The 27995-nt window shown below is 42.9% G+C and overlaps 1 protein-coding gene across 1 annotated transcript in view; it reads left to right on the forward strand.

The window, feature by feature from the left end:
• The window catches only part of IGDCC3 (immunoglobulin superfamily DCC subclass member 3), a 238631-nt gene extending 210894 nt beyond the window's left edge, over nucleotides 1-27737 (forward strand). Inside the window, exons 9-14 of the mRNA XM_077260889.1 lie at nucleotides 9083-9247; nucleotides 17498-17686; nucleotides 20318-20422; nucleotides 23158-23269; nucleotides 24681-24873; nucleotides 25721-27737. Of these exons, the coding sequence (XP_077117004.1) occupies nucleotides 9083-9247; nucleotides 17498-17686; nucleotides 20318-20422; nucleotides 23158-23269; nucleotides 24681-24873; nucleotides 25721-25846 (890 nt within the window). The 3' untranslated portion in view covers nucleotides 25847-27737. The remainder of the gene's footprint in view (nucleotides 1-9082; nucleotides 9248-17497; nucleotides 17687-20317; nucleotides 20423-23157; nucleotides 23270-24680; nucleotides 24874-25720) is intronic.
• The last annotated feature ends 258 nt before the right edge of the window (nucleotides 27738-27995 follow it).

The following is a 27995-nucleotide window of genomic DNA, read 5'->3' on the forward strand; positions in this document are numbered from 1 at the left end:
ACTGCATTTATTGGCATCTTTCCATACATATTCAGACCATAAAAGCATTGCAAATAATGTGTGAACCCAGCCTAATGGAGATCCCTGCATTATTATTATTATTTATTGTTATAGCGCCATTTATTCCATGGCGCTTTACAAGTGAGGAGGGGTATACATAATAAAAACAAGTACAATAATCTTGAACAATACAAGTCATAACTGGTACAGGAGGAGTGAGGACCCTGCCCGTGAGGGCTCACAATCTACAAGGGATGGGTGAGAATACAGTAGGTGAGGATAGAGCTGATCGTGCAGCGGTTGGTTGATCGGTGGTTACTGCAGGTTGTAGGCTTGTCGGAAGAGGTGGGTCTTCAGATTCTTTTTGAAGGTTTCGATGGTGGGCGAGAGTCTGATGTGTTGTGGTAGAGGGTTCCAGAGTAGGGGTGATACGCGAGAGAAATCTTGTATACGATTGTGGGAAGAGGAGATAAGAGCGGAGTAGAGAAGGAGATCTTGTGAGGATCGGAGGTTGCGTGTAGGAAAGTACCGGGAGATGAGGTCACAGATGTAAGGAGGAGACAGGTTGTGGATGGCTTTGTACGTCATGGTTAGGGTTTTGTACTGGAGTCTCTGGGCAATGGGGAGCCAGTGAAGGGATTGACAGAGGGGAGAGGCCGGAGAATAGCGGGGGGACAGGTGGATTAGTCGGGCAGCAGAGTTTAGAATAGATTGGAGGGGTGCGAGAGTGTTTGAGGGGAGGCCACAGAGCAGGAGGTTGCAGTAGTCAAGACGGGAGATGATGAGGGCATGGACTAGGGTTTTTGCAGATTCTTGGTTGAGGAATGAACGGATTCGTGCAATATTTTTGAGTTGAAGTCGGCAGGAAGTGGAAAGGGCTTGGATATGTGGTTTGAAGGAGAGATCAGCGTCAAGGATAACCCCGAGGCAGCGAGCTTGTGGGACTGGGGAGAGTGGGCAGCCATTTACTGTAATGGATAGGTTCGTTGGGGGGGTCACGTGAGATGGGGGAAAGATGATGAATTCTGTTTTGTCCATGTTAAGTTTCAGAAATTTAGCGGAGAAGAAGGATGAAATAGTGGACAGACATTGAGGGATTCTGGTTAGTAGGGAGGTGATATCTGGTCCAGAGATGTAGATCTGTGTGTCATCAGCATAGAGGTGATACTGAAAGCCATGAGATTCTATGAGCTGTCCCAGGCCAAAGGTGTAAATGGAGAAGAGCAGGGGCCCAAGGACTGAACCTTGTGGGACTCCGACAGAGAGGGGGCGAGGTGAGGAGGTGGTGTGTGAATGGGAGACGCTGAATGTCCGGTCTGTTAGGTATGATGAGATCCAGGATAGGGCCAAGTCTGTGATGCCAAGGGATGAGAGGGTCTGTAATAATAGGGAATGGTCCACTGTGTCAAAGGCAGCCGACAGGTCGAGGAGGAGGAGAACAGAGTAGTGTCGCTTGCTCTTGGCGGTTAAAAGGTCAGTGGTGACCTTAGTTAGGGCAGTTTCAGTGGAATGGTGTGACCGGAAGCCAGATTGTAAGCGGTCAAAGAGGGAGCAAGAAGAGAGATGGGAGGACAGTTCAAGGTAGACGTGTTGTTCCAGTAGTTTTGAGGCATAGGGGAGAAGTGATATAGGGCGATAGCTAGATACAGAGGATGGGTCAAGAGAGGGCTTTTTGAGGATAGGTGTGATGGAGGCATGTTTAAAGCTTGAGGGGAAAACACCATTTGTTAGTGATAGGTTGAAGAGATGGGTTAGGGTTGGGATGAAGATTGTGGTGAGGTTTGGGATGAGGTGGGTTGGGAGCGGGTCAAGTGCACAGGTGGTGAGATGCGATCTTGAGAGTAGAGTGGCATCAGCAAGTACGGTATATTTCCAGATTAAAGGATTTAGTAGATAAAATCTGCAATTACAGTTCCTTGCGAAAGTATTCGGCCCCTTTGAACATTTCAACCTTTTCTCACATAGCATACTTCAAACATAAAGATACCAAATGTAAATTTTTGGTGAAGAATCAACAAGTGCAACACAATTGTGAAGTTGAACGAAATTTATTGGTTATTTAAAATTTTTGTGGAAATTCAAAAACTGAAAAGTGGGGCATGCAATATTATTCGGCCCCTTTAACTGAATACTTTGTTGCGCCACCTTTTGCTACGATTACAGCTGCAAGTCGCTTGGGATATGTCTCTCTCAGTTTTGTACATTGAGAGACTGAAATTCTTGCCCATTCTTCCTTGACAAACAGCTCGAAGAGGTGAGGTTTGATGGAGAATGTTTGTGAACAGCAGTTTTCAACTCTTTCCACAGATTCTCGATTGGATTGAGTTCTGGACTTTGACTTGGCCATTCTAACACCTGGATACGTTTATTTGTGAACCATTCCATTGTAGATTTTGCTTTATGTTTGGGATCATTGTCTTTTTGGAAGACAAATCTCCGTCCCAGTCTCAGGTCTTTTGCAGACTCCAACAAGTTTTCTTCAAGAATAGTCCTGTATTTGGCTCCATCCATCTTCCCATCAATTTTAACCATCTTCCCTGTCCCTGTTGAAGAAAAGCAGGCCCAAACCATGATGCTGCCACTGCCATGTTTGACAGTGGGGATGGTGTGTTCAGGGTGATGAGCTGTGTTGTCTTTACGCCGAACATATCTTTTAGTATTGTTACCAGAAAGTTCGATTTTGGTTTCATCTGACCAGAGCACCTTCTTCCACATGTTTGGTGTGTCTCCCAGGTGGCTTGTTGCAAACTTTAAACAACACTTTTTATGGATATCTTTGAGAAATGGCTTTCTTCGTGCCACTCTTCCATAAAGGCCAGATTTGTGCAGTGTACGACTGATTGTTGTCCTATAGACAGACTGTCCCACCTCAGCTGTAGATCTCTGCAGTTCATCCAGAGTGATCATGGGCCTCTTGGCTGCATCTCTGATCAGTCTTCTCCTTGTTTGAGATGAAAGTTTAGAGGGACGGCCGGGTCTTGGTAGATTTGCAGTGGTATGATACTCCTTCCATTTCAATATGATCGCTTGCACAGTGCTCCTTGGGATGTTTATAGTTTTGGAAATCATTTTGTATCCAAATCCGGCTTTAAACTTCTCCACAACAGTATCACGGACCTGCCTGTTGCGTTCCTTGGTCTTCATGATGCTCTCTGTGCTTTAAACAGAACCCTGAGACTATCACAGAGCAGGTGCATTTATACGGAGACTTGATTACACACAGGTGGATTATATTTCTCATCATTAGGCATTCAGGACAACATTGGATTATTCAGAAATCCACAATGAACTTCTGGACTGAGTTTGCTGCACTGAAAGTAAAATATTGCACGCCCCACTTTTCAGTTTTTGAATTTCCACAAAAATTTAAAATAACCAATAAATTTCGTTCAACTTCACAATTGTGTTCCACTTGTTGTTGAGTCTTTACCTAAAATGTACATTTGGTATCTTTATGTTTAAAGCATGATATGTGGGAAAAAGTTGAAAAGTTCCAGGGGGCCGAATACTTTCGCAAGGCACTGTAGAAGCCTCATAAAGTACAGTAAGTAGTACCTCTGGCCAGATCAGACCTGCAGCCCCTTCTAATACATATTTATGCCTCTAATTTACATGTAATTGAGGTAATTGCCCAAACAATTATAGGACAATTTGCATTAAGCACATTCCATTATGTTGCTGATCACAATTTTTTTTTGTTTTTTTGACGGATCCAAATTCTGTAACTGTATTTCAGTTGTAATTTGATGTAGGACTCAGCTTTATTGTTTTGTGCTCTACAATAGCGCCATCAGGCTTTGTTATTGTAAGAGGGTGAACTGTAGTCCCACTGAGAGAGCACTAGGACCCTGTGGTTTTTGCCTGCTGCAGCAAGGGACAGACACTGCGAGACTCCCGGAGACAATGTGTGCTGGTGGGTGGGGTCTGGTGTCCTGTGTGTAAAGTGTCAGATAAGGAAGTGAGAGAAGAAAAAGGCGGGAAGAGGAGAAGAAGCTGCAGTGATATAGCAAGAGACTGTGTGAATTTACTGCGAGTGTGTTGGAGAAAAAGCTTTTGAGAGACTTTTTGTTGCTAACGTTTTTCTGGAGAAGAGCTAACCTTTTATTTAACCCTGTGAGAGACTTTTTGTTGCTAACGTTTTCTGGAGAAGAGCTAACCTTTTATTTTGGAAGACTGAGACTTCACTGGAAACTCAGTACGTATTTGAGAGTTTGTGGAGTCCCTGTGCATTGAGTGGAGAAATAAGTTTGGACAGACTGCTGATATAGAGACGGACGGGTTGTTGTGGAGCATTTCTAGGAGCTACAGAAGCAGAGACAACATCGTGAGGCCACCAAACTAAGTCCCCGGCGTTTGGGCTCGGCATCGGCCGACAAGACAGAGGCGCTTGCTGTAATTTGTTGGCGCTGAAGATTTGAACTGGCTGCAGCCTGTGCAGATTCCTGCCTGAGACGAGATCTATCTCAGGATACGGTACCATAGTCATAGATACCCGGGTATCCCTGTTTCAGAGTGTTTAATCGTTAATATTAGATGTGTATAAGTTATACTCAGTGTGCCATTCCAGGGGCTCCCTTGATTGCACTACAATCAATTTACACTTGTTCTTGTATTGAGTTGTTCTGTTAGGTAAATTGATTATTAGTCTGTTGGAGCATACACTTCTCAGGAGACCTTGGAGTGGCACAGTGATTTCAGCTGATGCTGAATTGGTGTATCTTTGGGGTGCATCTGCCTTGGTATTCTCCATACTACCTTAGTTATTTTGCCTTTGAGTAAACAACTGTTGGAGATTTCTGCCTTAGTCTTGGTTTGTGACTCACTGGATCTTATTCGGACCTCTGGTCATTACATTTTTATTGGTGTATTGTAATGAATCCTATCGCCCTTTACATTTCTTTTCTCATGTGGTCTTTTTTCTACTTTTCTCATTTTATTATTAGCGATACATAGCCCACACCAGTACTGCCTCTCTTTAAGACACTTACTATATACACCCCATGAATCCTCGTGTCATTAATATTTCTCAGTATACAGTAAATATCAGTATACAGTAAATATAAAGTCAATTTAATGGGGAATAATAGTATTTTACATTACCAATGGTATGACGGAGCTTCTTATTGAAATGTATACAAGGGTCGTACAAGAAGTTCATGTTCTGAACCGCTTCTGGCAAATACAGAGATTCGTTATTTGGAGGAAATGTATTGTGTATCATTATAAACAAATGTTCTAATTTTCAGGAGAAATCATGGATTTCTTTAAATTTTACAGGCTGATAAAGGAAATGTAGTGATGTGAATCTTCAAAAATGGAGAAAAATGAACTGCGTCCAGTGAACAAGTACAGGTGCTTCTCACAAAATTACAATATTATCAAAATGTTATTTTATTTCAGTTCTTCAGTACAAAAAGTGAAACACATATATTATATAGAGTCATTACAGAGTGATCTATTTCAAGTGTTTATTTCTGTTACTGTTGATGATTATGGCTTACAGACAATGAAAACCCAAAAGTAACCATCTTAGTAAATTAGAATAATTAACAAAAAACACCTGCAAAGGTTTCCTAAGTGTTTAAAAAAGATCCCTTAGTCTGTCTCAGTAGGCTCCACAATCATGGGGAAGACTGCTGACTTGACAGATGTCCAGAAGGCAGTCATTGACACACTCCACAAGGAGGGGAAGCCACAAAAGGTCATTGCTAAAGAAGATGGCTGTTCACAGAGTGCTGTATCCAAGCATATTAATGGAAAGTTGAGTGGAAGGAAAAAGTGTGGTAGAAAAAGGTGCACAAGCAACTAGGATAACCGCAGCGTTGAAAGGATTGTTAAGAAAATGCCATTAAAAATTTTGAGGGAGATTCACAAGGAGTGGACTGCTGCCGGAGTCATTGCTTCAAGAGCCACTACACACAGATGAATCCAGCACATGGGCTACAAGTGTCACATTCCTTGTGTCAAGCCACTCATGACCAATAGACAACGCCAGAAGAGTCTTACCTGGGCCAAGGAGAAAAAGGACAGGACTGTTTCTCAGTGGTCCAAGGTGTTGTTTTCAGATGAAAGTAAATTTTGCATTTCATTTGGAAATCAAGGTCCCAGAGTCTGGAGGAAGAGTGGAGAGGCCACAATCCAAGCTGCTTGACGTCTAGTGTGAAGTTTCCACAATCAGTGATGGTTTGGGGAGCCATGTCATCTGCTGGTGTAGGTCCACTGTGTTTTATCAAGAGCAAAGTCAGCGCAGCCATCTACCAGGAAATTTTAGAGCACTTCATACTTCCCTCTACTGACAAGCTTTTTGGAGATGGAAATTTAATTCTCTGGCGGGACTTGGCACCTGTGCACACTGCCAAAAGTACCAATATCTGGTTTAAAAACAACAGTATCACTGTGCTTGATTGGCAGCAAACTCACCTGACCTTAACCTTATTGTCAAGAGGAAGATGAGAGACACCAGACCCAACAATGCACACGAGCTGAAGGCTGCTATCAAAGCAACCTGAGCTTCCATAACACCTCAGCAGTGCCACAGTCTGATCGCCTCCATGCCACGCCACATTGATGCAGTAATTGATGCAAAAGGAGCCCAGGCCAAGTATTGAGTGCATTTACTGAACATACATTTCAGTAAGCCAACATTTCAGATTTTAAAATTATTTTCAAGCTGATGTTTTAAAGTATTCTAAATTACTGAGATAATGACTTTTGGGTTTTCATTGGCTGTAAGCCATAATCATCAACATTAACAGAAATAAACACTTGAGATAAATCACTCTGTTTGTAATGACCCTATCTAATATATGAGTTTCACTTTTTGTATTTAAGGACTGAAATAAATTAACTTTTTGATGTTATTCTAATTTTGTGAGAAGCACCTGTAAGTTGTGTAGTGTACATTAGGTAGGAATATATAAGTTGTGTAGAGTACATTAGGTTGGCATATATAAGTTGTGCAGAGTACATCAGGTTGGCATATGTACTTTATGTACATCAAGACGTGCAATAATTTAGTGGTCTATGGATGAGTGGTACAGTTTGAAACAGTCTTTTATGTAGGGATGAGTAAACCATGGATGTTCGGGTCCGACAGGTTCGGCCTAACAAGTTCAGTTCGGGTACAAGAACCGTACGAGAACTTGATTCCGAACTCCATTCAAGTCAATAGGGGGCCCAATCAACCAGCAGTACCCACACGGTCCTCTCGGTGACCCCATGGGAAACAGCGGCTCTGACTGGCAGTAACCTTACTGAAGTCACCGCCAGTTACAGCCGCTAGTTCCCACACTGTCCTATGTGTGACAGCCTGGAAACCCACAGCACTGTGACTTCAGCAAGGTTACCACCAGTAAGAGCCACTGTTTCTCACGCTGTCACGCAGTGGCTTTGACCGGCCGTGACATGAGAAATGTTATTGCAGGCCAGATGTTGTGTGACAGCATGGGAAGCAGCGGTTCTGACCTGCAGTAACCTTACTGACTTCGCCTCCGGACACAGGCACTGTAACCCATGTTACTCATGTTGTGCACCGGCCAATCACAGCTATGCCAATACTTGACATGGCAGTGATGGGCCCGGAAATGCCCACAGTTTGAACACTTGTTGATTGGCTGCGCTGCAAACTTTCAACAAGCTTTATTCAGGCGCTGAACTCAAATAGTAATATGGACTTTCGTTTTGAAGTTTGTGTTCATGGTTTAGTGGTACAAACTTTTATGCACAGGCCAGGTTTGTTGGGGCAGATGTCACACTGAAAATGGTGTCCTTTCTAATCACCCTTCTGTAACACACTTTGCACCTTTTTGGGGACCATCCTTTCTTTGCAGTTTGAGGGATCTCACCTGGGAAATGTTGCCCTGGTATTATACAGACACCTTCAGTTCCAGAAGTATTGGGGCCTTCTTTTTCCTGACTTCCAAATATTAGGGCCTTCATTGCTGCCTACTAAAACTGAAGGAAGGTCCCCATATTTCCTGCTTATTGTAAGCGTTATACAGTACATTGCCATCTGTACGATGTGTATGGCCAGTTTTTTGTTCCACACCTTAGCTTTCCGCATGGCACTGTAGGGCTAGATAACTTGTTCAGAGAGATTAACTCCCCCCATATTTTTATTGTACCCCAGGACACAGTCTGGTTTGTGGACCTGTGTAGAGGAACCTTGTATGCTGCGATTACCAGATATTGTGGTCAAGAAAAGGACATCCCTGTTGTCTTTATAACTTCAACATTAGCATGTTGTCGCTACATTGGGCCATGCTCTCACCCTTGGTCGGGTTCCCGACCGATGAAGTACAGTTATGTCCTGGCAATCATGCGGCCACTGTGTCCCAAGGCACATGAAATTAAGCAACTTTGTGGCATATCTTATTAAATAAATCTGCTTCTTTCACTCCCTGGACTGATGTCTCACTCTTAATTCACATGAAAAATCTGTAAAATTCAGTGAACACAGACTTTCCCTTTAGTGAGATAGGAGATGACAGTTGGTGGCTTTAAAACTCTATGTAGAAGGAAGGGAGAAGCTAGGGGCAGACAGACATTCTGCTGCAAGTTCTCTGGAAACGACAGTTAGAGTTCTCCATAGAACTTTATAAGCACCAGCTGTCATCTCCTTTCTTAGTAATGGGAAAATATGCATTCACTGAAGACAGATTTTTTTGATAATTTTCAGAATGAATGATAACTGCAGGAGGATAATGAAGTAGATGTCTCCAATAAGTTATATTATAAAATTTCTTATTTTTATGTCTGCTATAGATATATGAAAAAGAAATTGTAAACAACGATTACTCTTTAAATCTAATTTATTATCCAACCCCATTATATATTTTTTTCTAATTTCTTCAAATTTAAATTCTCATCTGCTTCCTCCAGCTTCCTAATAAAATATTTTTTATTTTGAACATGTTTCTTTCCTGACTTGTGAATAGAGAGATTTGCCCCTGACATTATAGATTTTTGTACATATTATACCTAAATTGTCCTAAACATTTGATAATTCTATACTGGTATGCTTATAAAATGAAGAATTACAATGTACTAAGGAGTGATTGGGATATATCTGATTAATTCTCAGACCCTGTCCAAATGGAATACCAAGAAGCTGTAAGCAAGGATACCTTTCAGCAAACAGTGACAGATCTAGAACCATCTACCAGCTACATCTTCTACATAAAAGCCTATACTTCTAGAGGAGCCAGCCAGACATCTGCCAACGTGGTGCAGAGAACTTTGGGAGAAGGTAGGATAAGACTTTGCGAACCAGGCAGCATTGGTTAGGTTAAAAAAAAACACGAAATGAAGAGCAGACTCACCAAAACCTTGTCAGATGACAAATGCACTCGCAGGGTGCAGCAGCCCCCCGATAATAAATGCTAAAGCAGCACAGGTGCAAGCTACTGATGAGAGCAACCACCCACTCGCCCAAACATTAGAGGGGTTGGCTGCCTAGTAGCAAAAATGCACACAGGTAAGGCTTGCATAAGACACTATTCACACAGATAAATGTGGTGCACAGTGTCTGGACAACCTATTGATCACGCCCATAGTATTAGCAGGCGGGCCATCCAGCTCTATTTATATACATGCAACACACAAGGAACAACATAAAGGGGCCCTGCTGCACCCTGCAAAAAGACGATAAAAACTGCAAAAAAGATGAAAAATTAAATAATGTATATAATACATTAGATGAGGTATTAGTTACAATTTTGGCCAAAATGGGTAAGCTTGCAACCCAACGCCAATGGTCCTCATTAACTTGCAAGTCCTACTCTAATATCAAAAACAGCCAACATAGAAAAACTCAAAAAAACACAACATGAAGAGCAAACTCACCAAAACTTGTCAGATGACAAATGCACTCGCAGGGTGCAGCAGCCCCCCGATAATAAATGCTAAAGCAGCACAGGTGCAAGCTACTGATGAGAGCAATCACCAACTGGCCAAAACCTTTTGAGGAGAGGTGGGGGTAACACCTAGTTGTCCATTTATTCAGGAGGTATGGAACAAATGGGAATGGAACAGGTGAATTGTAAGAAAAGATGCTCCAAAATTGTTATTTCATATAGGATTGTAGTGACTGACATCAGAAGCACTCACCAATCTCAATTTAGAGGGGATTATCTCAGACTTCCAAAACACAGTGTGCACATGGTAGTCTGAGAAGTGGGCAGCTTTTGTAAATCAATACAGAGGGGGCTGGGAATCATCAAATATGCAATAGAAGGACTAAAATGCAGGGCACCAGGAAATGTAATACGTTTTGTTTAAGATAAAACCCAAGACAAAAAAAATGTAATAGTGCATGTAAATAACATAGGGTACTTATTTAACACCATTATTATAAAAAAAGCATTAAAAGTCATCCCACTGCAACAAGGTGTACCCAATCAAGACGATTCTATCCTGTCTTTAGTATTAAAATCTTACATTGTGTCAGCCGACCTCAGTGTAGATGTCGGCCCCTGTCATGCTCTGCCCTGATCTACGTTGAGGTCGGCTGACATGTAGGAGTATGTCAGGGACAAGCATGCTCTTTGTCCCTTCTTACTAAAGCAGGTGCACTTTTAGGTATTAAAAATGTTTTTCAAGTGCATAGAATACAATGTAAGGATAAGGTAGAGTAATAAGCATAGTTAGTAATTGGGAAGTGCAGTGAAGGGCACTGTAGTTCAGGAAGTAGTTAGGTATAGTAACACAATGGTGTACAGTTAAGGTACCTTCACACGAAACGACTTTGTAACGATATTGTTAGCGATCCGTGACGTTGCAGCGTCCTGGCTAGCGATATCGTTTAGTTTGACACGCAGCAGCGATCAGGATCCTGCTGTGATGTCGCTGGTCGATGAATAAAGTTCAGAACTTTATTTGGTCGTCCGATCGCCGTGTATCGTTGTGTTTGACAGCAAAAGCAACGATACCAGCGATATTTTACACTGGTAACCAGGGTAAACATCGGGTTACTAAGCGCAGGGCCGCGCTTAGTAACCCAATGTTTACCCTGGTTACCAGCGTAAACGTAAAAAAACCAAACAGTACATACTCACCATCTGATGTCCGTCAGGTCCCTTGCCGTCTGCTTCCCACACTGACTGAGCGCCGCAAAGTGAAAGTGAAAGTACAGCACAGCGGTGACGTCACCGCTGTGCTCTGCTCTCACTGTACGGCGGCACTCAGTCAGAGCAGGAAGCAGACGGCAAGGGACCTGACGGACATCAGATGGTGAGTATGTACTGTTTGTTTTTTTTTACTTTTACGATGGTAACCAGGGTAAACATCGGGTTACTAAGCGCGGCCCTGCGGTTAGTAACCCGATGTTTACCCTGGTTACCCGGGGACCTCGGCATCGTTGGTCGCTGGAGAGCGGTCTGTGTGACAGCTCTCCAGCGATCAAACAGCGACGCTGCAGCGATCGGCATCGTTGTCGCTATCGCTGCAGCGTCGTTTCGTGTGAAGGTACCTTTAGGAACAGCCACAGTTAATGTGGGGCACTGGTACACTAAGAGGAAACACTTACTGGTTAGATAGCATTGGAGATAGATGCAGAGATAAGATACTGAGTGATTAGATGAAAAGCAGATTAGGCCAGTGGGCTGATTAGTACCGAAAAGCATAGACCTTTTGGGAGCGGCACACGGCCAGCCGCCATTAATTTCAGCAGTCCTTCCCAGGATTTCCGAGGCCTATGGCCCGAATTAGGAAGCGGGTGCCTTATTCACCTCCCAGAAGGGTAAGCCAGAAGGAAAACTGTGTTAGAGAACTGGGCCAGAGCTGTCAGGAAACGAAGGGAGAGCTTAGGCTGGAAAAACGGTCAAAGTGGAAACGTGCTGTACAGTAACTGCCATGGAACACTTGATGTTAAGTATAGTTGAACTGTTAAATATGAATACAGAGTCTGTTGTTAAATGTGTGGTGGCATCTGGATCCAGGATTGCAGAACAAGAGAGACTACAAACGCAAAACTGAGTGTTATACACTACATCCAAACCACACGACAGACAAGGCGTTATTTGCTTGAAGGCTGCCAGAGTGTGGGAGAACAGCTGCCCATTGACCAAGACTACTACCCTGTGCTCCTTACAAAATAGCGTAGTGTGGCGCCCCAGGGTCCTGGTCATCACAGTAGCATTGCTTTCCTCATCGGGAGAGTGATGTTACGTTTGGAAGCAATGAAGGATATCTTTTATCAGGTAATCACAATGCACACAACATGTTCACACTCCAAACCACAAGGGGGAGCTTTATATTGTGGTTTGGAGGGAAAGTCAGTCAGATAGTGCCAGGAAGCAGTCTGAGACAGGAAGAACGTATAAGGAGCCGTGCAGCCACAAGAAAGTGCTGCAGCTCCTGGATAGAGGTACAGAAGGAAAGGACATCATTCAGTGAGAGTGAAGGAGAGTGAGGCACAGGCAAGGACACCAGGGGGAGGACAACAGCGAGCAGACTGTCACCCTGGCAAAGCGCAGATAACCGGTAGCCGGACCACCAAGGTTGTAAGGGACTCTAAGACTTACATCAGAGACCGGCAGGACAGCTGAATTCCAAGTTACCTGTCCGCCACACACACACCTGAAGACACAGTAACACCTGGAGCCTGGGGCGTGATAGAGTCCCTGTAAAAAGGCTCGAGTTACCTGTCATACAGGTATTGTCCTATCCTATATGGGGGACAGAGAGAAGAACTCTGAGGACTTTATCTGAAGCCATAGGCAGTAAGGGACTACAACACCACCGCGCTAGAGGAAGGCTTTCCACTCCACCTGGTAAAGGGGACTCTGGTTTTGTTTCCAAGCTGGCCGGACCCTGCCTGTACCTGTGATCTGGTACCCTGGACTGTGGCTGCCTGAAGACTTCGGTAAACCAGGTGAAGAGACTGCAAACCTGTGTCCTCATTCTTTACTGCACCATTCACCATCTTCCATCTACACACCGGGAGCCCTGGGGATATACTTCACCTGTGGGAAGTTGTACCATCTAGCTGCCATAACATCACCCCAGAGGACCCCTTTAAGCAGTGTCAGTCCCCACTGACCGAATACTACAGGTGGCGTCACGAACATAAACTTTATTCAATTTTCCCTTTTACATGGGCACCCAGGGCCATGGACCAGGTCGCCACTGTGACATCTCCCTGTGAACACCAGACCCGATATCGGGTACCCCACAGCCCTGGCGGGCTACTCACGTAGTAGGTAGAATTTTGAGCCCTCACGTTCAGAAAGCCGAGGAACCCCAGAAACGGAAAAGATGGAGGCCACTGAAAATTCTAAGATGGCGCATGATGCTATGGAGGCTGGCAATAGCTCTTCCCATTGTGAGCGTCCTAACTCTGAAATGGTGCAAAAATTCATCTGGCACGGGAGCTAGCCTGAGCCCAGGTTGCAGCCCCCTGTGAGCAGTGCCCACCCACAGTGGGCATGGTGAAAGAGAAAGAAGCCCCGTCCCCTGCAGCAGATTCCCAATTAAGAGGAGGAGCCCAAGGCTGAAGTGGAGGAACAACCGGAAGTGGCTCCACTCATGGAAGGGCAGAGTTCAGAAGAAAGAACCCACACGTAGAGCGGTGCGGCGGCATTGCGACCCCCGAAACCGACCAGGATGGAGCACACCAGTGTGAAGTATCAGCAGCATGGAGTGGAAGCAGCAGCTGGCGGAGAAAGAAAAACGATCTGGAGGGCTCCAGGAAGCCTGTACATCTGACAATGAGCTTGAGCATGACAGTGTCATGGGAGACCTAGGTGTGAAAGAGCAAATAACCTGGGCCCCTGCGATTTCCCTGAAAACTAGGGAAACCCTGACTGTCCCTCTACCCAGAGTTTACACTGATGGTGTGCATGTCTGGGGCTCCACCCTCGCCCTATCTCCTGTTTCAACCCTAAGCTGAAACAACCACCCAGCTACCCAGTGAAGAGACCTATAACCAACACCCACAGTAAGCACAGACAAGGATAATGGAAAATATATACCACGCCGCAGTCACTCAGGAATACACTATAAGTGCAAAGGGCAAAACAAATACAAATATGGGAAGGAGAAAATAAGACAAAGGGAAATACACCACCAGCAACGATACTCCAACTACCAGCTCACCACTCCGGACCGAGATAACAACGCACAAGACAGAAGCTATAATCGGTGACGCCCAATGTTCAGAAGAACTATTAAAAGGCAGTGGGCGTGGCCCAGCTTCCAATCCGACCACCAGTTAAATTAACCCCGGACCAGCTAGATAAAATCTAGCCGACGCCACTGAGCACATAGTGGACAAAAGCGGAATTACCACTGTCTGTCGAACGCCCTGGTTACGTTTGTAATCGGCAAGCTTTACCACCGACGGCTGGAAGTTATGAGTGTCCGTAAAGAGGATGTGGTTGCGGAAGAAAAGACACGAGACCTAGAAGAAAGACCAGTCAGGCAACCGGAAGAACCCGGATAGAAAGAAGCTGTGACCAAAAAAACAGGACCCCCTGGTCGAGGAGCAGTCGTGGCAGTGACCCCCAAACCATAGGGACGTATCTCAGGAACAATGGTGATGAGTAAAACTCAGCCCCGAACCTCACATTACCGGACCAAATTCGCTGCAGCATCTCCCCATGAGTCATTCCATAGGTACGGGGAGGGAGATGACACCTTTCCCACCCCTGATCAGGCCACATGGATATCGGGGGTGATGGAGTAAAAGAAGTGGCGGGAGAAGGAGGTCTGGGCGGAACTACGGTATCCGAGAGGAGAGAGAAGCAGTACGACCACTGTGTCCGGTGGTAAAGGAGTGGGTCAGAAGGGGAAGTGGAGACTCTGCTTCAAGTGGGTCATAGTCTGGGCCCTCCTTCATCTTTGTACAGGGCCAAAATGCGACCTATTATTCTGGCTGCAAGGATGCAGCGGAGTGAAAGCGGTCTCTTTAAAAGTTGCAGACGTTATGCTGAAGTTATGCTTGTTGAACAGAAGTAAAAGGGATTGTTCTGCATCCCTCATCGCAAGAGCCACTGGAAAAGTATTGGTGCTGGACCAGAAAGAGTGTTTTTGTGTTGTTTCTCTCTCTCCAAGTTTTCCACTTGTTGCGCATCCCACTGCTGGATTACGGGACTACGACCCCGCCAAACTCACTTTGCAACTAGAGAGAACTGTGTGCACTGCCCCAAAGACTGTGTTCCACCCTCATAAAATTTTACTGTGGCTAGCCTGAACTTTTCCCTAGGGACTGTTGGGCAGCACATATTTCTCTTAAAGGGACCATAATCAACAAAAAGAATGGAGGCGAAACTGGACACGATCGACCTGAGGAACGAGCCAGGTCAGAACTGCAGGGACTAAAAATACTTCTAGACTGTAGCTGTGGTGAGTTGGCCAGTCTTATGTTTAACACATGGACTTCTTGTGTCTGGATACCCGGAGCAGGATTACATTGGCCATTGAGCCCATTATGGTGTAAAAGGCACACTCGGTTTCTGGGTCTCAGGAGCCAAGGGACCAGGGTCATGCAGACCCTGGTTAAAAAGAACTTGAAAACTATGTTTCTAGGATCCCAACCAAGTGGCAACAGGGTCAGTCGGACAATATTGTTTATGTGGGCCAAAGGGCCAGTTCAAGAAACAAACTCTAACTACAAGCATAAATATTTTATGTGCAAATGTGTTTCCTAAATGTTTTTAGGTATGAATACATAAATTATTTTAGTGTTTTACCAGTACCGTATGGTTGGAGATGACCATGTTTTAGGAGGGAGGTATGTAAGAGTAGAGGAAGCTGACTCGGCATCACTGAGGCGGGACCCAGTCTCCCTGAGTGACTGGGCTGTGGGCAGAGTTTCACCACACATCACAGCTCAGCATCATGCCGGCTTGCTCTGTTAATGAAAGCAGTGCGGGAGAGGGCCTGCGCGATGCTGGCTGTAACCTAGGTGAAACCCTGCACACAGCCCAGTAGCTCAGGGAGTCTGGGTCCCGCCTCGACATCATCAGACATTGGAGGCAGCTGCAGCCAGGGTTCATGTCATGAAGAAGAGCGGACAACAATAGCGCCGATCACAGGCATATTTGGAAACGCAAGGTATTTGAAGAAAACCTTATTTCCAAGTTTTATATTGATCTGTCCACTACACATTTAATACTAGAGACAGGATAGGACCATCCTGATTGGGTATACAATTTTTCTTTTTTTTATCAAAATGATGTGTTACTTAAGTATCCCATGTTACTGACATGGACTATTACTATTTATTTACTTACTACATGGTATATGCTCATTTTGTTTTTTCTTCTTAGGAAAAAACGTCCAAAGTGTGATCATGCTCTTACACATTGCACTTATACCAAATTATGCTCTGTCCTATTTCTTTGTTTTGTTTTGTTTTTTTTCAATGAAAAACTCAAGGGTCAGTTTAACTATGAAAAAAACCTGTTCATCATTGTAGATATTTGTGCCCTTGACATTTTGGTCGATATATTGGTTACAATGTGGCCTCATTAGAATTTACCAAAGGAAGTGGAGCATCAGTAAAGCATTACATAGCATGTGGTGAGTGGCACAGTTGATTGGCACTTTACATTGAAATCCATATCTGATTTTTCCTCTAAAAAACCCCTTCATTTTGAATATACACTAAATCTGACTATCATCTGCCTATGTCAGAACCCTGTAGGAACAGCAGTGTTAGTGTCCAAATCTATTGCTGCCTTTGACAGAAATTGTTCTCTATTCCAGTATCTTAATGAGGTGATCTGTGCATAGAGGGCGTGGCGAAGCAGTTCAGTGCACCTTCCCACCTACAAGTTTTCCTTCTATCTCCACCCCCGTGCCTTGCCTGACTGCTTTGGCTTTACAGTAGTCACTGAAGGGTGGATACAGAACAAAGTAAGTGGGAAGGTGCACTGAACTGCTCAGCCACGCCAAGGGTGCACCGAGCGCCTTAGAAAATGTGAAGAAAGATATCTGGCAAACTCAGCAACAGATTTGGACACTAAAGGGACAATTTTTACTAAGATTTTATCTACAAGCTGTAGTGCTTGGTTTGAACAGTCATTTTGTGCTGACCATTTACTGCAATGAGATTAAAGTGGTATTCCTGCCTAAGCATATTATTGCCTGGGTAGTCATCAGACATGCCAGTGCAGTGCCATCCGGCAGCCATTCTGAAGCTAATGTTATTCTACAAATACAAATTGTATCGCTGTCTAAGGCCGAGATCACACATACGTGAGATACGGCCGAGTCTCGCAGGTGAAAACCCTCTTCTGGCGCAGGCACTCCGGAGCGGAGCGTGCAGCTGCATGTATTGCTGTGCGGCTGCACGCTCCGCTACAGAGTGCCGGTGCCAGAGCTGGGTTATCACCTGCGAGACTCGGCTGTATCTCGAGTATGTGTGATCCCGGCCTTAAGTATAGTCTCAAGATAAATTTCAAGACTTCCTGAAGATATAACAACCTGATATTGTTAGTTACAATACGTGTCAGTGGGTTCATTGCTACTAACTCCAGTGATCTTATCTCTCCAGTCCCAGCTGTCCCTTCTCTCTACATCAAGGTCCTGAACAGTACAGCCATCCAGGCGGCCTGGGAGCCATCAATCAAGTTGGGTCAAAATGAAGGTTTTAAGCTTTATTACCGTAAAGTGCCGCTGCCACAATACACCGGGCCCATGCTGCTGCCTAGCAATGTTACAGCTTACAACATCTGCCGGCTTGGTAAGTCCTGTAGGGCATGGCACACCATTATGCCTTTTTGCATAATTTGGTCCCGGTAATATTATTATTGTGACACCTAGCACAGACAGGTACCTTGTGCCACACCTCTGTGTCCTATAATTATAGTGACGGGTGATAGAATCATATAGTGACACATGATAATGGTAATCAAACACGGAGCCAGAAACTCGTCTGTATTAAAACTATCAAAATTAGCAGTAACACTGGCCTGTAAATGCCACTGCGACAAAATGATGGGGAAATGTAATATCGCAATCTCACATTGAGTCATTGAACAGCTGCTATTCGTCAACATGTACTGCTCCCTCAGGACATATACAGTATAACATATTTGAAGATAAAAATGTCCTCAAATAAACAAAATAATTCTTAAAATTCTGCAACATGAAGCATAATTTAGAGGAGCAATGAGTTCTGTGCTTGGATTATAAAATAATCAGAGCAGAATAAAAAAAGAGCTGGAAAATTTATTACAAAATGGGTTACAAAATTCTCAATAAAAATACAAAATATTGCAAATATAATGTCCATTTATCAAATTTTCAGTGACGCTGATCCTATGTAGGAGCAGATAGTCCTCAAGAAGTCGGCAATGGACAGAAATAATAAGCAAAATTAGGGAGGCTCAACACTATCACATTCTGAACGGTGTCGTAAAGACCTCACAGACCACCGGCTTTTGTATTAATGGTTTGTCTAGACATTTCTCCTAAACAGGCAGCATCCATTAGGATAGATGTTAGATTACAGTTTTACAGCACACTTGGGGCCCTTGGCGCATTTTCACAAACGCCTAAGATGTTCTCCAAATAAATGGTGTAATTCTTTATAAATCAGAGCAGTCAAAACTTAGATTCATCATAGTGTTTAAAAAAAAAAGATGTTTAAAAAAAAAAAAACTGTCTCAAAACATTTTGAAAAGTAAAAAAAATCTATTCAACACGGAGTTGTGCAGAACTTTTGCGACTTTTGACGTTTTCGCATCACTTTGAAGCAGCTCAGTGAAAACAGGTGGACCTGGGAAGGAATTGGGTTGGGACAGTTGCTATTTTTTTTGTACGCCAAAAATTATATTACAATCCTTGACTCCTTGAGTGGATTAACATTTCTGGAGAGGTGCACGGAGGCACAGGCAACTAATAAAACGCGCCTCTTAAAGGAACTGTCCCACGAACAAAAGTTCATTTTAATCAATAGATTTTGGAATAATAATAATTTCCATAATTGGATGTGTTTAAATAAAATGTTCCTGTGCGGAGATAATCTTATAAATGTGCCCCTGCTGTTTACTGTGTAATGGCAGTGTCTGACCGTACAGGAACATGGTTTGATCATGCCACAGCTCCTGGGCAGGGGAGAAAGAGTATACAGACATTACAGCAGGGGATCACAGCTGATTCTTTTTGTGAGGTAAAACGTTTCCCTGCCTGTTTTTAAACAATGTTTTACTTCAAAGAATCAGCTACGATCCCATGCTGTAATGTCTGTATACTTTTTTTCTCCCATCCTGCCCAGGATCTGTGTTATGATACAAAAGATCTGTTGCAATGCCTAGATTTCAACAATGTAATTTTTTATTAAATAACAAACAAGACAAATAAAACGTTTTAAATCGCACTAGAACCTGTTTCTTGGGCCAAAATTTGGCACTGGAATACAACCAATATAACTTGCATGATAACTAATAGAGCCATGTAAATGGGATGGACATCCGAGATACAGTAAGGCAATGCACCTAAAGTAATGTCAAGTAGTATTCAGTAAAGAAGAAAAGTGCAATGCACTTGTACAGACATTAAATGATGCACACTGCTCCAAAAAATAAAAGGAACGCTTAAACAACACAATGTAACTCCAAGTCGATCACACTTCTGATGAGGCATTTCCACTAAAATTGGATTAACTTGAAATTTGATTTTCCACTTTGATTTTGAATATCATTCTAAGTCCAGACCTCCATGGGATATTAATTTTGATTTACATTTATTATTTTTATGTTTTATTGTTTTCAATGTATTCCACTATGTAATGAATAAAGATTTGCAATTGGAATATTTCATTCAGTGATATCTAGGATGTGGCAATTTAGTGTTACCTTTACTTTTTTGAGCAGTATATATAAAGGAAAGTAAGCGATAACTATGTGCAAATGAAGTGGCATGCGCATAGTCACCCAGGTAAATTGGCTCATATTGAAAACATTATACCATGTGTATCACCACAGAAGGTGGCTTCATCAGGAGTTAGCTACCAATAAGAGGCGCCTCTTAATGAATTTGGGGCATCTTGTTCCTGCTTGGCCTTCATTAAGACTGACATACGAGACGCCAATCTTAATAAAGCGGTTCCAATGTGTAAAACCAATTACAAATTTTTATTCTAAAAAACAATTAGCATGCTCACAAAAGAACATAGGATAGTCAGCACATCAATATTACCCAATTTTGAATAGGGTTTCACCCTTTTGACTTCATCATGGGACAAGTTTTGGGCTTGGTGTTTGGTATGTGCTTAGGACAACCTTTTAATGATATGATTGGGAAAAAAAGGGAAAATGATTGTGTGACAATATAATTCATAAGTTGTAATGTAATAAAGTTTTGTATCCAGACCCCCTAGTAGTGTACGAGGTGAAGTTGCTGGCCTTCAATCAGCATGGAGATGGAAATTCTACAGTTCGCTTTGTGTCACTGAAAGAGGCGTCTGCCAGAGCTGGTAAGTAGTTCCCACATTATAGAGGAACAGTATAAAGGATATATCAGTGACTACTAAACTACAGAGTAAAGAGAGTTCCGGTGTAAATGTCCTTCTAGTGTTGGTTCTTGACCCCATCCCACCTCATCCTGGGTGTGTAAGATCCTCAAGTGAGGTAGTCATGGGCGAGCTTCAGTCCCCACTCATTTTGGAATCCTATAGACAACTTGTGTCCCAGTTCCTGTGTGCTTCTGTGTGTGAGGTGCATCCCACTTACTTTAGGGTTGGCTCTTCTTCTGATTCCAAAAATCCCTCTTCTGGAACCAGGGCAGCAATTATTCCAGGAGACGCGAGGTTCATAAAAACAACCAGACTTTTAATTTGTGAATTACAGTATTTACCCTACTTACAGTCAGGTATAGAGGATAAGGCCCAACGGGTTGTCATCTTTCCCACAGGTACCAGATACAACCTCAGCCCTGGTTCTCAGTATAGGTAGAATGTCCCTCTTACTGGCTTCTCTAGCCCTAGGGTATCTTAATCATCACATTATGCTGGGTGATTATTAGAGGCAGGGCCGGTTTTAGGCAAAGTGGGGCCCTAGGCAAAAGTTTAAAATGGGGCCCCAAATGCTAACATATTGCACCAACAGAAACATTTTGGTTGTAGCTACATGCGCTGATTTCAGGCCACTAAACGAGCGTGATCAACAATATTGAAGTCATTTGCCACTTGTTTCCAGCCTCTTTACACTGGCTGGGGAGAGAATGATCACTAGTAAATCAATCTGTCCCCATACAGTATCATCTTAGCAGAATATCTGCAGTTTTAACTGGGCGATGTGCTGATGAGAACAATGATTTTTGTCCCGGCATATACTGTACATACATACACCGTACATACACACAGATACACATACCGTACATACACAGACATACACCTTACATGCATACACACATACAGTTATATACACTGATAGTATACACATACCGTACATACATATACCATACATACACACAAATACACATACATACACCGTACGTACACACAGATACACATACATATACCATCATACATACACATACCGTACATGCACACATGCATATACCGTACATTCACACAAATGCCGTAAACATATACCGTACATACACACAGATACACACATATACCGTACATACACAGATACAGTTATATACATATAGTACACACATACCGTACATACATATAAAATACACCCAAATGCACATACCGTACATACATACATATACCGTACATGCATACACACACATATACCGAACATACAGATACACATACACGTACCGTACATACACACATACAGTATATACACATAGTATACACATACCGTACACACATATACATATACTGTATGTACATGCACATAAACATACATATATACCATATATCCATACAAATTTATTTCACATACACAGATACACACATACTGTACATGCATACACACAGCCATACAACTATACCATATACATACACACATATACTGTACATACAGATACACACAGATAGAAACATACACATAGATACACACAGATGCGCACATACATATACAAGCATATACATACATACATACATACATACATACTAATCTTGTATAGGTGATCAGATGAGCCCTGCAGGTCAGTTCAGCTGGAGAAGGCTGCAGACCCCACTGTGGGGGATGGGGCACAGAGCAGACAGCACCTGATGATAAATTCCCAGTAAGGGAGGAAAAGACTCAAATTCAAAAAGTTCCATGACTAAAATTATAAAGAGATAAGTTATAAAGAGCACTATAACTGCACATTACTTTTCAGGTCACTTCACAGCATACATTTTGCTGCCGTGCTGCCCCTGCAGTGAGCTCCTCCCCCATCTCTTCTCTGTGAGGAGACGCTGCAGCTGCTCTGAACAGAACAGTGGAGGGAGCAGAAGACCCCCTGTAAGTCCTGCTCTTCCTCCACTGCTGTCCCTATGTGCTGTGCAGCCGGGGCCCCTGACTGTAGGCGAGTACTCACGATTGGGACGCTCCATGCAGGGGGACAGACGGCAGCCAGTGAGCGCTCTCCTCAGTCTGGTCACTGTGAGGTAAGGAAAGCGTTCATTGGCCAGCGTCTTTCCCTGCATGACACGCCCCCTTTTTGATCTCCTGCACTTCGCGCCCCGCTCTCTCCCCGACACTCGGTGTTCCATGATTACAGGAGGGAGTGAGAGGGGCCCGACCCTGCATGATACCGGGCCTGCCTGCAGGAGCCCCCCTCCACCTCTGGGCCCTGGAGCAGTGCCATCAACAGTATGTCTGCCCCTGGCTGGGGGCCCCTAGGGCAGAGGGGGCCCCAGGCAGCTGCCTAGTCTGCCTGCCCCTAACGCCGGCCCTGATTAGAGGCCCCGGGGATTCCTGCAGGTAGGAGGAGGTCCGCAGGGCTTATGTCCAGGGGCCACACACTGCTAATGTGGCTTCTGGACAAGGGTCCTGCAAATATTTTTGCTATCCTCTATTCAAAGCTACAACTCATTCCTCAAAACACAAACCCTCATATGACTATGTTGATAGAGAGAAAAAAAGTTATGGATATTGGAAAAAGGGGAAGAAAACAAAAAATGAATAAATGAAAAATGACGGTGTTTCCAAGGGGTTAAATATTAAAAATATCCACAAACAATAGTTCCCACAAATTATAGAAGTCTTTTTATATAACACTTATTTCTGTACACAGTGCTAAATCCATCCTGCAATTGTGTAGGTGATGAACAGAGGGCGCAGTCGTCTACAACGGGCATCATCATTGGAATACACATCGGTGTGACTTGTATCATTTTCTGTGTGCTGTTCCTGATGTTTGGATATCGTGGGAGGTAGGACAAAAACACATTTCTGCAGTATAATATATGCAAAGAACAGGGAAAATGTTATGTAAAATGGAATATTTCAAATATAACATACAGTATATGAAAGACTTGAACCTTTGAGAATTCTTATTTTTGTTTCTTGGAGCTAATTATTGCAGATCAAAACTTATGACTTTAAGTATTTGGTGCCATAAGGAATATGGGCCTAGTCGTGGACAGATGTAGCGACCGGTACAGAGACTTTTAAATAGTGTTTTTCTTCTCCTAAAAATATCTTTAAGTTGCTGCTGAATTTGATTTTTCGGCAAAGCCAATAAGAATTCAGAGTATGCTGCTAAAGTAGTAAGAAGAATCGGGTCCTTAGTGTGGCTATATGTAAAGTTTTTGTGATTTTTTTCCTCCCTTTTGTGACATTTTTATGACAATTACAATTACTAAAAAATTAATATAACAACTATGTAATTAAATAAATACGGTATGTTGGCTGTACAAGCCACGTCCTTATGACAGCTTTTTCTGGTGTGAAGTCTGGCAGTTCTGGGATATTACTGGAACTTTGGGTGAAGTTGTCCCATAAATATTTATCATGTATCAACGGAATAGATGATGAATGTATGATCGCTGGGGGTCCAAGTGCTGAGACCCCCACCAATACTGAATCTGCCCCCTAGTACAAAATCCCCTGTGTGAATAGAGAGGTCTACAAGCATGTGCAACTACCACTCCTATAAGCAGTGTATAGAGCATTCACAAATGCTCTCTACCTGTTCATTCCATTCACACAGGGCACTTTGGAATCCCCATTCTCATGATCTGTGGAGGGTCCAGCAGTCTGACTCCATCCATCATTCATTTATCATCTGTTAATAGGTGTTGTGTTGCTTATGTGACAATCCTTTTAATAATAATCCATATTAATGTCCAGTCCACATATGCATTAGATTGAAAAAAGGAAAATAACATATGAACCTGTAGTGTACCTCCCATAATGGCACACCATGCGGAACCCTCTTCAGAGTAGACACCAGCTGGTAACTACTGTGATTAGAGCTAGCGGTGATCGCAGCCCTTTAAACGCTTAGATGTTGTGGTGAACAGTGACCATAGCATCCTAATGGTTAGACACCCCTATTGGGCCCCCGCGATTCAATTGCGTCTACTCAATGAGTAATTGTTATGGCTTCTAGGGGCTTAAATTGACACCATTTCTGGGGCTCGGGATTTCTACATCTGCTCTTGATATGAACATGTGATGATTTTTGATCCTTGTGCCTAAAGGCAAAACTAAATTTGGCGGAACACATGAGAGAATGTGTGGACTCATAACATCAGTCAGGTATCATGTAACAGAAAAATGGTTTTGCATCTAAATGTGCCATAAATAAAGTGTTTTTATTTCTGCCGTTACTTGTTATAGACTGATGAAGTGTAAGGCATCACAGGACCAGATGTCGGCTCCACAAGCCACTGGTGGCATTAATGGCAGAATTTCACATCGAAGTACTCAAAATGGTGCTACACTGATGGATCCTAATGTTTCAGAATTGAAAGGGAAAGTTAGTGACCTCAATGAGATGGAGCATCTCTTTCCCCGCTCAACACGATCACAGGTGAGAAACTTTTATGTAGTCGCATCAAAAAGATATTTCTGCATGATAAATATCTGTAACAAAGCGAGTTAGTACCGTACTTCTCATTTATAGAAAACCTGCCCAAATATGAGTAGTGAAAGTACTGAGCGTGTTGAATGCGTATAATTATATACTTACACATATTCACCACTTTGCAAACAAGCATTCACTATATATCAACCAACATGTGACAGCACATACACCACATACAAAGGATATATGCGGATTCTCACTACATACATGTATACAGTATTCATATACATGGATCCATCACACGCCATAGCAAATAATTTGGACAGTCATAACCTTAAAGAATAACCATGATTTTAAATATTATTTACTAAATCAATAATAGTACACATAGGAAATAAGCAAGTTTCACCTTAGTTAATGGATAAAATCTGTAAACTCTGTGTAAGTGAAGACAGATTTTTTCCATTACTGAGATAGGAGGTGGTAGTCAGTGCAGGGTGGAATTAGTGGAAGACACAGGCATTTTGCTCCAAGTTCTCCTGAAACGACAGTGGAAGTTTCCCATAAAACTTTATGAGCACCAACCAACTGACAGCCTTGTGTCAGATGAGCTCAATGTAGATGTGGGGAAGAGCAGGACCGGGGTCAGACTGGTCAGTCCATATCTGATATAATATTGACTATACCTGATGCTACTAATATTTGTAAAGCCATTCCCAGAGGCAAAATCCTAAAAAAAGACAGATAACATCTGTATGTAGACCTCACCTACATATATATAAAGGCTACATTGGTCAGTTGAGTGATGATATAAAAAGCAAATTCACCTGTATTTTTCTGTTCTCCATGACAGTCTGCTGCTTCACACGCTTTGGATGTAACTCTGGTGTCCGCCATCATTCCTGATGAAATCAGTTTTGCTGAAGAAGACCCTCCTGGATCTAAAGCAATTAACCATCCACCTGCAGCCATGGACTGAGCCCCCAACTTCATCCAAAACTGAACTGACTCAGAATCCCTGCTGCTCCTTTCAGCTGTGTTTGTTCGGAGCTTTCTATACATCTCAGGTCTCCATGTTCCGAACCCTGTGATTCTCTTGTACCCTTTTGATAGAGTTTTGTACTTTTTTAATTATTATGTGAGAACATTTGGCACTTATAGACTGTTACTCTCCAGAGACTGTGGGCAGCCGTGTTTTTTTTTCAGTCACAACACATGGAATTTGCCTGCTTTTTAAGCCCTTTGGATGCAGGGCTAATAGATGTTATAGGGAAATTTACTCAATTGACACCATTACCCACTGACATTTTTAACCCTCTGTTCTTATTACCATTATGATACCAGATGATTGTTTAGGCTTTCAGGGATATCCCGGGAATGCCTGCTGCTCTTGTAGCCTGGTCTGAAGGTGAGATGGTTCATTAGGCTTTTTTTTTATTTGTCTGCTGATAAGTGGAATATAATCTTTAGTGAGGAGTCTGTACAGAGGTCAATCTCCATACCTACCTCAACCGGGATGAATGTTTTCAAGTATGATCTGTTTGTTATTCTGTGAAATTTGATCATGCATGACTAGTGCAAACACATGCCCCCCTATAGATCACAATTTAGGGGATACATGTGTGCATTTTAGTGACAATATTACAGAAGTCCAATGACTGCAGCCATCTAACGAGGAATATGTGGCAAACACAGATTTCACACCAGCAGCACCTGCATGCAAAGTTGTGTAGGCCACGTGAACACATTGAGTATTTGATGAGTTTTTTACCTCAGTATTTGTACCCAAAACTAGGAGAGGGCGAAAAATACAGAAGTGGTGACATGTTTCTATTAGGCTATGTGCCCACGATCAGAATATAGCAGCGTTTTGGATGCAGCATATTTTTGGTGCATCCAAAACGCTGTGTTCTAAATGTGCATGTGATCATTGAATCATGCGGATTTACCGCATCTAATGAATGGCTATGGGTGAGTCTATGCAGCCACTGCAGATAATTGACATGCTGCAGGTAAGTTTACACAGCAACAAATACAAACACACTGGGCATGGGATTTCTATAAATCCCATCCACTGTGCTTGTAATCTAGAAAGCAGCGTTTTGGACGCAGCGCAGGTGTGCCGCATCCAAAACGCTGCTTCCGGATTGTGGGCACATCCCATTATACTTTTCCTCTGATTGTTCCACTCCTGGTTTTGGCTACAAATACTGAGGTAAAAATACTGAGCAAACACTGAATGTGTGAATGTGGCCTTAGACTTTCATCAGAATATGATCTCCAATTCTTACTAAAATGTCCCTAAAATAGGGAAGAAAAGCACATTTGATACAAAATCAACAATAAGGCACATATAAAAGCGTTGAGTACTAAACATGTTCTGTGTATTACTTGTCCTACAGTTTTGGTCCACACGAGCTGATTTGGGGACATTGCCCACAGTGTAGGTGGGATAGTAATTTAGCCTGTTAGGTCATCACATAGGTGATCACATTCAGTATTTGGTCAGTATTTTACCTCCGTATTTGTAAGCCAAAACCAGGAGTGGAACAATTAGAGGAAAAGTTTTTTAGAAACACGTCACCACTTCTGTATTTATCACCCACTCCTGGTTTTGGCTTACAAATATTGAGGTAAAAAAAAATCACCAAATACTCAGCATGTGCATGTGGCCTAAGGTAGATACATTTTACATGAGATGAAGCTGCCTATACGGACATGAATATGTGACCTAACACGCCAACTCATTTCTGAAATCTTGTAAAAACTCTTAAATCAGAAATGTATAGCTTACATCACATTTAAATGAATCCAAAAAATGGAGGCAGTACACCAGTAGATAGAAAATCACGTGCAGTTTAATTGGCCATGTGGCGACGTTTCGGTACAAACTGTGGACCTTTCTCAAGGACTGAAACGTTGCCACATGGGCAATTAAACTGCACGTAATTTTCTGTCTACTATTGTGCTGCCTCCATTTTTTTGATTCATTTACAAGGTTTTTTGGGGAGGATTTGAGGCGGATTTACTTCAAAGAGCATTTAAAGTGTTTTTTATATGGTTTTTGGAGTGGATCTGCTTCAAAATTGATGTAAAAACTTTCTGTGTAGGAAAAAAGTACCACATTT

The sequence above is a fragment of the Ranitomeya variabilis genome, chromosome 5 (assembly GCF_051348905.1).
Source record: "Ranitomeya variabilis isolate aRanVar5 chromosome 5, aRanVar5.hap1, whole genome shotgun sequence".
Classification (NCBI taxonomy): domain Eukaryota; kingdom Metazoa; phylum Chordata; class Amphibia; order Anura; family Dendrobatidae; genus Ranitomeya; species Ranitomeya variabilis.